The sequence below is a fragment of the Glycine soja genome, chromosome 18, assembly GCF_004193775.1.
Source record: "Glycine soja cultivar W05 chromosome 18, ASM419377v2, whole genome shotgun sequence".
In the NCBI taxonomy this organism is placed as follows: Eukaryota; Viridiplantae; Streptophyta; class Magnoliopsida; order Fabales; family Fabaceae; genus Glycine; species Glycine soja.
Genome location: NC_041019.1, coordinates 151,265 through 161,935, shown reverse-complemented (window position 1 = coordinate 161,935; position 10,671 = coordinate 151,265). Strand labels below are relative to the sequence as shown.

Here is a 10,671-nt window from a genome sequence, read left to right as displayed (position 1 = left end):
CAAATAACAAATTTTGTTTATGGAAAACGAGCTTTTGTAGATACTTTTGAAAGACAACTAATTGCAATTGAATTTAATAGATATAAAATGTATGTGTGAAGATGGGGGAAAATATATACTTTAATTACGAGTTTGGCAATATGTTACTGTAGTTGATAGAAGAGAAGCAAACTTTACTTTTTCTTTTAGTTGCCTAATTGTCAACTATTTATTATATACTTCCTCCGTTTTCTTTTATAAGAAAAAAACTCATTTTTTTAAATATAAGTAAATATTTAACTATTTTTGTTTTATTTAATAAAATTATGTTCAAAATATTTTTCATTTAATAGAAGATTTGTGTTTAATATCAAGTTTAAATCAAAGATAATTAAGAAAAAATAGAACAGTCGTTATTGAGACGATGAAAGGGACAGTCAGAAAAGGAATGAAATTGAACTCGTCAGCTAAACTTTTAATTTTGTTAGTATCCCTTCTTTTATTTTTTCTGGTATTTTATGTGAAATGAAATAAGTCTTTTTCAGAAGAAAAAAACCTTTTAGTTGTCATGTGGTTTAATCCCCATTTGGCGTCTAATGTATTCCAAAAAATATGTATTTCTATTGAAATCCGAACCACTATGCTGCAGATAAAAATGAAATTCACAGACATGGCCAGTTGCCAACTTGACCACACATGGTTGTTAGAACTATTAATTTTATTTTTTGATGAATCGCTTAAAAAAAAAAGTTCATCAAGATTCAAGATCTAATAAATGGCATAATTGAGAATTACTCTTCAATTTAACCAATTTGTGACTCTCAGAATAGTGAAGTCAAGTATGTGAGCTCCATCTACCCACTTTCTCTTCTTCCGTTAATAAAATATATATCCACACTCACGATGGTCTCTGTCGTTGTGTGGACCAGAGTACCTATTTCCGTATCACAAACAGCGACCACAACACGACCGAGCTCAAAGAAAAATTCAAGCGCATGTGTACACAACACAACACATGGATCCCTTAGACTAAAGTGCATATAAATAATATAATTGATGATCAGGTGAAAAGTCAATGGTCACTTGACAGAAGAGGGTGGAGGCCAAACTAGGCTTAAAGCCAGAAATATAATATTGCGAGGTGAGGGACTCCTATGGGGACCTGGACTCACTGTTGAGACCCTTCTGCTCCACATGAAGCTATATATACCTATTTGGCATGACTTTCATGTCTAAATTGCATAAAATCTTCTTTAGAAGACATTAATAACATTTGTTCCATCCAGTAGAATACGAGTTTCAGCACATGAAGCAATATTTCAACCACAGATAAAGGTTCTAGAGGTATATCTACAATTAGCATCATAAATATGATGATATCCTTAACCTGAATTATCACCGACCCGAAGATCAAGCTGCAATTGTTCCATAAGTACTTCTTCAACTGCATCGACGAAACTTGATATATTCTGCCGAATATGGGTATCTAAAGAATTGGCCAACTTCTGAAAAATCAATAGCCCAATATTGAAAGTCAGCATGGAAATCTTCCTATCATATATACTGTCAAATCAGGTCATGATCAGAATAACACTTCAATGCAAAATGAAGACATGGGATGAGGAGAAAATATCTTCGGTGCCAAACCGCTGTAATTCATGATACAAGTGATTAAGTGCATCATCATTGGAAAATTTTAAAAAAGACACCACCAAACAATGGCCTGTCAAAGATCTATCAGGGAGGTGCATGTGAAAGACCGCTCATTAAGTATTTCAAAAACACGTTCCCTAACATCACATTAAATCAGAATTCATATACCCTATAATTTTCAGAATGTAATACTAAAAATACAACTTAAATACAAGAATTTAAAGACCTAGGAATCTAGTGTTCCAAATTGTAAGGTACGAAGTGCAGACTGCAAAGTTGACACTGATTAAAGGATTCAAGTACCATTTTGTAAACTCCTGGGAGGAAACTGATACTAGCTGGTAGCTGTCTTATCAATTTTGTAAACACTGATTATCATATTTTTGAAACATTGTGGACATACAAAAATTTGCTCTCCATAATATTCGAACAGGACCTCATTAAATTGCAGTTATCCCCAAATGTTCGGGACATGATTGCATTTGCAGTACAGATAATTGTATGTAGGAGACAGTCACCCATTTCGGGTTTCTTTTATTAATAAGTTAAACATCAATGGTGTTAGATAATAGGCCCAATGGCCTTTTATGTTACTTCTTAGTTGGTAGCTGTCTTATTATATAGACACTTTAGGAGAAAAATTACAGCATTCAGACTAACATTGGCTATGCCACTGAATTAATTTTATTGTTATTGTCAAAAGAAATGAAGAATACATGTAGGACTAAGCTACTCTGGAATTTCAATAGGTTTTCAGCAAACAATTAAGTATGAACATTTTTGAGCTTAAAACCCTGATGCCACACTGAGAATGCCTGTACATATCCATAAACCACAAGGAAAAATGTTGATAGAAATTTTATAGCTGATACATATTGAAATTCTCTCACCTCAACTTTGCAACGAAAACTTAGAGAAGTTCTCTTCAAATCATCTGATCCCTTTATACATATCAGTTTCAATGGAGAAACAAATATAGGCCAACCAAGTGACAATTTTATGTACGCATCGATTCCTCCAGCCATATGAACCACAATAGTCTTATCTTTGTCCAAGTATTCAAGCGAATATCTGATTTGAGACAAAAATTTAAAGAGAACACTAAAAGATAATCCAAATTTAAGAACATCAAAGCGAAACAGTCTCACCTTGATTTATTAGCATCCTTTACTACAAGATGCCTAAGTGTGCTTAGTATAATTCTATCTTGCACTTTCTGTATAAACCACTGCAATGAAGACTTGCTGTACGGAAAATGAATGTCAGGGCATGAGTTGTGGCCACAAGGAATCTGGGACCCATGGTTAAGAAAAAAAATGAGGACATGGCAAACCTGACAAACTTTGCAGTATCAACAATGTCGTTCACATATATATCATTTGGAAAAACCTAAAAATAATACCAAAAACATAATAATAAATCATCTAAAGATAGCAAGGATTGTAAAACTGCTAAATTAAATTAACAAATTAAAGTTTTTTATATGCCGTTAAGGCATAAAGAAATGGTAGCCTATAAAAACGTCCAACAATACAAACTTAAGTTAAAGGAGATTAAGAAAGAAAAAGGCAAATACGTTGCTGTGTTATACCAGGATCACATTCAAAATATGAAACAGTACCATGAATAGAAAATTAGAAATAGATTCCTCGTAAGCAAGTCAAATTAAGATAATGATCTGTTTTGATACCTGAACATTCTTTGACCTCATAGTTCCCTCAAAAACTTCAATTAATAACTCATGATTCAGTTCAGCTGTATCAACGGTAGCTTCAACTCTCGGTAGGTAGGAAATGCCCACAAATGTTGGCATATAAGTCTGCAACGACAACCTAATGCAATTCTCACCGAATGCAAGCACTTTTAGCTCCATGAATGCATACTCAATCTGCTCTACAACTTCAAACCTGAACAAGGGAACATGATGAGTAAGTATTTGAAGTGAGTGAAAGTAGTTGAACTTACCATTTGACTGTAAACTGAAGATTCTGTAGAGACTTTAGAACCAACTTCATTTCATCAATCTTATTATCAAGTTCGAATTGCTGCAACATAAGAACGAAAAAGTATACCCTTTAATCTTTATAAGCAAATTATAATAAAGAACCACCGAAATGATTAGGTGGCTATAAAAAAACCAGAATGCGTGTCTTTGAAACTAATTCAATTGAATGCCCAACTTCCCAAGAAGAAAATAAATAACAAGTAGCATGGGTTGTGAACAACACCTCTTATTGTCTAGATTTGCACCGGTCAAATTTAGACAATCATCTGCCACCATAGGGGAATCAATGCCTTCAGCTGTGTCCTGTAATCATAATTATTTGGAGATTTTTTTATATTCAAACATGTCTTGTTTTATTAGGTATAATGGAGTATTGCATGCACTCCTTCACATCCATGTCAAAGTCATCATCGGATCGATGACTTGGTTATATTTTTATTATTTTTATTCTTTTACACACACACACACACACACACACACACACACACACACACACACACACACACACACACACACACACACACACACACACACACACACACACACACACACACACACACACACACACACACACACACACACACACACACACACACACACACACATATATATACACGCGCATGATGAAAGTAAATGAGAAATTGGACCGAGTTAGAGTTATATTCTTTTTAGGAAAATAAATCTCTTAAAACTTTTTTTAAAAAAAATAGATACCTTAAATTTTAATTTAGTCCTAATTGATTCTTAACTTTTATCCCTTCACAAATAGACACTTTAATTGCATTCTAATTGATTCTTAAAATTTATCCTTTTTACAAATAGTTCTTTTAATTTTCTGATGTTAGAGTTAAATTATTTATCTTAAATATCAATAATTCATTATTATTTTCTTCTTTTGTTACAATTCATTTCTTCAAATATTAAAATATAATAAAAACAAGAACTTAGAAAAATAAAATAAATAAAAATCATAATTTTTTTTATTTCTTAAGTTTTATAATGTCTTCAGGTTTGGAAAATGATTTATAAAAATAAAATTAATAAATGAGTAGGATTAAATGAATAAATTAGGAAGTAAGTGATTTGAGTTGCGTTGAGTTTTATTTACTTTTTAATTCAATCAAATTAAACTTATTTAGGTTGAGTTGTACTTTTTATTTTCAACCCAATTTAACTTTAGTTGAATTGAGTTGGTCATCAAATTGGACCATTAAAACTTATCACCACTTTTAAGTTTTAAAAAAATTAAAAAATATCCAAACTCAAAAATATTAATTGATATTTTTTAAAATCAATATTCATAAAATATTATACTATTTATGTAATAAACAAAAAAAACACAAATATATACCGACAATACTATTTATAAAACCTTGTATTAAAAAAAGTACGAGAATGTATGAATTTTCAGAAGAAAAAAAACACAACCCAGAATAGAGTGTATGGATTTTTAGCTATCCTAAAAATATAATGTAAAAAAAAAAACAGAGCGAGAGAAAGAGAAAGAATTGATATGTTATGAAGACAAATAAAAGAGTTTTGATATATTTCTTAAATTAAATAATTGGATGAGTTTACATATACTAAGAGAGAGAAAGAGTGAGAAAAATTATAAATAACAATAGCAAAACTCTTAAAGTTTGAAGAATGTCATGGAATTTCTCAAAAAAAAGAAAAATGCATTTGTGTTGTTGTTTTGACTAGAGAACTAAAATAACCAGCCAGAATGTGCCTTTGATGAGAGTTGTTGTTGCACGACCAAAATTGATGCACGACTCTCCAAATCTGGTGAAGCAAGAAAATCACCAATGACACCTAATTCTGGGAATTCGCTCCAGTCTGTAAGTCCATCAGTTTGAGGGGACTCAATCCCATGGCGCCTCCCAACTAGAAAGAAGTCATGCTCTTTCACTATGTCACTAAGAAAAGCAGCTGTCTGGGCCCCTTCTTTTGCTATGATTTGTTGATACCTTATATTATGTTCATGTGCATGCTTCACATCTTCTAGCTCATCATCCACTTCTTGTCCCCACTCATCATCTTCTTTAAAAACAAGGTGGTAAACAACAAGGTTCACCTCTGGGTTCCTAATTGCTCTCCTAGCTATGCACAATGCCTCTTCATCATCATGTCCGCCCAAATAAATTAGTGCTAATCGAGTGGTTGAACCTCTAATTTGGTGAGAGGCACGAGTCACAAGTATTCCAACCGAGCATGGAGATATTTCTAGGACCCTATTATTTAGTGTCCTTATGTTCTTGTCATCAAATTGAACTTCCCCATCACTAGACCATCTTTGATGAAATGGAAGAATTATGATGGAAGCAACTTTGTCAAAGGCAAGGTTGCAAACATCTTCATGCATGAGGTTGGGTGGAGCTATTGCTGTGCAAGGGTATGCAGATACAGCATGTGGGTTGTCATGCTCATAAATGTCAAAAGTAAGAATGACATCATCAGAGTATGACTTGTGTTGCAATCCTGATGCTTGCCTTCGAAGGCGATGGGGAATAAAAATGGGTAGGGCGCGTCCAACTAGCTCTATTAGATGCAATACTTCCACAATGATTGGACTTTCTGTTGTTGGACAACACAGGTCAAGCACATCTATCATTGACGATATGTGACTTGGTTTATGAATGCACACCAGCATCCTCAGCTCAGACCACGGTTTTAAATTCATCATGTTCCTTTTCTGGTATCCAGCGAATTTTCTTGAAGGGTCATACAAAAACTTGACAGACCATTGCACAATGCATGCTACCACCATTATGCTCAAAATCATTACTCCGAATCCTAGCCCATCAATTACCTTGGTGTCGTATAAGAAGCAGAAGAGGCCAATTTCCACAACGCCTTTGGTGTTCAAAATGAGGGCAAGAGAGAGAGCATCACGCCACGGCATGTTGCAATAGAGGGAAGGTACAAGGCATGCTATGATTTTAACCAAATGAGTGAAGATGACGACGAAAGTCATAGTCATAACTGATGTGGATGAATGAGTGGCGGAAAAATCTGCTTTCAACACACTGATAGAGACGAAGATTGGCAAAAGGAAGGTGGTACCAAAGAAATTAAGCTTCTTAACCAATGCAGATCCTAGTGGAGGTCCTTCTGGAACAGACAATCCCAAAATGAAAGCTCCAAGCACGAATTCTTGATTTATTTTAACGGAAAGCCAACCTAAAATGAAGAGCAGTACGATGATAACATAAACGTAACCATCCTTCACAGCTCTCCCTTCCGGGGTATGTTTGATGATCCATAACATTGCTGGGCGACACACTAATGGGATTAAGATACCCATGCATATCAAAGACAAGATGTTTCTTGTAACCTCTTTGACATTAGAATCCTCAGTAACCATAACAGCAGTGCCGGTGGAGGTAACGATTGTGCACAATACGTCACTGATCAATGCTGAAGATAATGCCAATTTCCCAAGTTCGGAGTTTTGGATTTGAAGTTCATTAAGAAAGGAAGAAATGACCGCAAATGAAATTACGGTGTGGGAGACCAATGCAACAACCAAATCATCGTAGTTTCCAGAGTGGCCAAATGGAAATAAGCTTAGTATGGAAATGGCACAAAATATGGGTACTAGCAATCCGGATATGGCAATGGTCCATGCCCTCTTACCCATCCTTGTTATCAAACCAAAATCCATTTGTACACCGTTTATAAAAATGAAGAGAACAAAACCAATAGATGATATTGTGGTAATGGTGTCGTGAGTTCCATACGGAAACAAGAGCCTCATGTATGAGGCAAATGGATCCAACGCAAAACAAGCTTGAAGAATGAGGCCAGCCAACATCTGTGAAATAAATATAGGGAGGCCCAAGGGATTGAGGAGGAGACGACAGATTTGGGTGATGGCAAATATTAAAAGGACCTGTAACTCAAACAATGGGAGAAAAGATTTCATTGGTTTCCTATTTGCTGCAGCACTACCCCATAACCCATCTGACACAATATGGGGTGGCGCAGCAAGGCATACAGTGTACCTGTGCGTCGCCTCATCCACTGGTGTAATTGAAAGGAACATGGTTTCATTTGGGTTCGAATTCATTTTGATCGATGATTAATTACTCAATCGCATGTAATTAATCAGAGAGTTTGAAAGAGCTAGATGTCATATCATATCATTTATATTGGTCACGGGGGGCTTGCTAGCTACTTTTTGCTTCGGTGTAATTGATACTTAATTATGTAAAGTTTGACCCTAGTGTAGGAAACAATAGCTTGCCATCTCATAAGTAAATGTTCAAGGTTGTTCCTAATTTCATTATACCTGTTTAACAGAACATGCATTTTACAACTTGAGAACATATCATTCTATATTTACACCTGCATACAGTTGTCTAATCTCCTTAATTTCAACCATTTTATTATAATTAGACAATTAGGGTGGAAAATGTCTCCTTTATTGGTTTTAACAAACAATTAGATACCTCTCCACGTATTAAAATTATCCCATTCCTTGACTAAGGTCACGCCAATCGTGTTTAAAATATAATATTCTTTTTTAATTACTATTTTTTTAATCATTTTCCATTTTTTTAATTAAGAGGGGGACAAAGAAACAAATAAAAAATAGTAACAAGTTTTTTGAATTAGGCAGAAACACAAGTTTATTGTTTGTAATTTATCTTGAATAATTTTTTTCTCTCCATTACGACTATGTATGATTTTAGTTACTCAACATTTTTTATTCTAATTTACTCCCTCATGTTTTTTATTATTACAATTAAGTCATTCCATTATTTTATATTTATATAAAATCCAAAAATGGAAATTTGTGGGTTTTAAATAAAAAACTAATGGAAAGAATTGATTGTAAAAAATTTTAAAAAATAATGTCTTGATTGTAATAATTAAAATTAAGACTAAATTCGAAAAAAAAAATAATATCGGAAGATTAAAATTGCATATTAATCACAATCAAGTGACTAAAATTACAATTATTTAAGCCTTATATTTTCTTTTTCATGACTATATGAATAACTGAATCTTTGAAAGAACAATATCCTTTGTCATAATAAAAAGAAAGCTAAATTATAATTTTTATCTTTTTCTAATTTTTTATTCACAAATTTTATTTCCTTATTTTTAATTTTGCAATTTTAGTTTTTTTTTAATCTACAATTTTAATTCAATCTTCAATTCTGCATATATATTTTTTCCTTTTATTTTAGTCCAATTGAATCTTAGACCTAATATATTCACTTAAAATATCAGAAAAAAGAATTTAATTAATCAAAATATAAAAAACAAAAGAAATAAGTGTATGAAAAGTTGAAGATTAAACCAAAATTGTGATTTTTTAAAAATAGGAAACCAAAATTACAAAAATAAAAACAAAGTGACCAAAATAGTGGATTAAGAATTATAAGAGTCACAATTACAATTTAGTCTAAAAAAAAGAACAATGATTATTTAGGGAACACTTGTTTAACCTTATGTTCTTCTATTCCGAAAATATGAGGTTAAAAACATATACACCTATGTTTGTTAGAAGATTATGATAAATTATTTTCTGATAAGTTGTATTTTGAGTAATGTTATATATTCATATTTCAAGTTAATTTTATTCTCATGAAGAAGGAAGAGTATATGATATTTCAAGTTAATGTTATTTATTCCCACCACATTCAACTATATCTCTTTTTTCTTTTTTACTTTTAATTGTTTATATTTTTTAATTAAATAAATTTTAAATTTTTCTATAATTCTATATACCGATCATGTCTATGTGAATAACATTCCTGAGTATAATATTTTCAGGAATGTGATTATAAAAATGTAAAATTATCCCGTGAAATATATGTTCCTTTAGAGTTGAAACCTTTATCTAAATCGTCATTAAGGTAATTAGGTAAAGTAGAATGAGTATATATATCAAGTTTATGTCTATTTAATGTCCACCAATCCTACTTGTTTTCCTTCTGAGCGCCACCCACGGCCTATCTCTATGCAACCAACCCAGCAACACAATGAAGCGAAAATTAGATGTACTCCTTATTTAGCAACACATATTAAGAGACTTAATGAAGAAATATACAACCAAAAATATTCATGACTAATTTTGAACTAATGTTGTGTTTGATTTAGGGAGGGGGGAGTGAAATAGGAGAGAAATTCGATGGATCTCATGTAAGATTTTATTTTTTATACTTTACTTTAATTAAAAAGATTCTTTTATTTTTATCTGCTAAATCAAACATAATATAAGTTATTGTCTCATTAAGCCAGTAAAATTACTCGTGAGCTAGTTAGGACGACTCCATTATTTTTTAGTATCTATATTTTTAATCATGTAATTCCTTGTGTTTGAACAATTTCTTTATAATAAAATGCTATGATTATTTTCCAGAAGAAACAAAAGTCATTGTCTCATGTATTTCCAATTAAAAAAATGTGATTCTGACAAGAATATGACCAACATTGTAAAAATATATATTATCTTAAAAACATAAATCGTACAAGTATATATAATTTTTAAACTTTAACGGCTTAGGTGATGACTATGAATTAATGTCCCCACAATTTATATGTATGCAATGTACCATGTGGTATTTAACATTGATAATATGGTGTAGAAATTTCCTTAAAAAGGAAAAAGAAAGAAATTTCCTTAAAAAAGAAAAATAAAGAAATTTCCTTAAAAAAGAAAAATAAATTCCAACCTGCCGGATTCGAACCAGCAACCTAACGATTGTCTGCAGAAAACAAACCAACTACAGTCCTCCGCTCTACCAACTGAGCCAAGGTTGGCTTTTATGCCAAAATTTCAAGATTTCAATTAACAAAATATTAATAATGAAAAGCATCGTGTGCCATGAATAGGACCATGGATGACGTGTTATATCCAAAATGCAAGTTGAATGGTGAATAGAATCGTTGAGCAAAACTTTGGTCTTCAAATTTTAATGTTTTTAGTCCCTGTAAAATATAATTAACTCGAAGCTAAGCGTAGTTAATTCAAACCTAACTTCAAAACGGTGATTATCATTTCAATTTTATAGAGACTA

At 32.2% G+C, this 10,671-nt stretch overlaps 2 protein-coding genes and 1 non-coding gene across 3 annotated transcripts; all 3 read right to left on the bottom strand.

The window, feature by feature from the left end:
* Positions 1-1,043: 1,043 nt before the first annotated feature.
* Positions 1,044-3,686, bottom strand: LOC114394817. The gene is made up of 6 exons (XM_028356490.1): positions 3,598-3,686; positions 3,323-3,539; positions 2,966-3,021; positions 2,781-2,876; positions 2,523-2,703; positions 1,044-1,484 (listed from the first exon to the last, which is right to left on the bottom strand). Exons 1-6 carry the CDS (start codon positions 3,684-3,686, stop codon positions 1,362-1,364), a joined length of 762 nt encoding a protein of 253 aa, XP_028212291.1. The 3' UTR covers positions 1,044-1,361.
* A 1,562-nt stretch (positions 3,687-5,248) lies between these two features.
* LOC114395016 (cation/H(+) antiporter 3-like) lies at positions 5,249-7,709 on the bottom strand. The gene has a single exon (XM_028356706.1). The coding sequence runs from the start codon at positions 7,707-7,709 to the stop codon at positions 5,346-5,348; it is 2,364 nt and encodes a 787-aa protein (XP_028212507.1). The 3' UTR covers positions 5,249-5,345.
* Positions 7,710-10,320: 2,611 nt separating this feature from the next.
* TRNAY-GUA lies at positions 10,321-10,414 on the bottom strand. The gene is made up of 2 exons: positions 10,378-10,414; positions 10,321-10,356 (listed from the first exon to the last, which is right to left on the bottom strand). It is a non-coding gene; the product is annotated as a tRNA-Tyr (tRNA).
* Between the last annotated feature and the right edge of the window lie 257 nt (positions 10,415-10,671).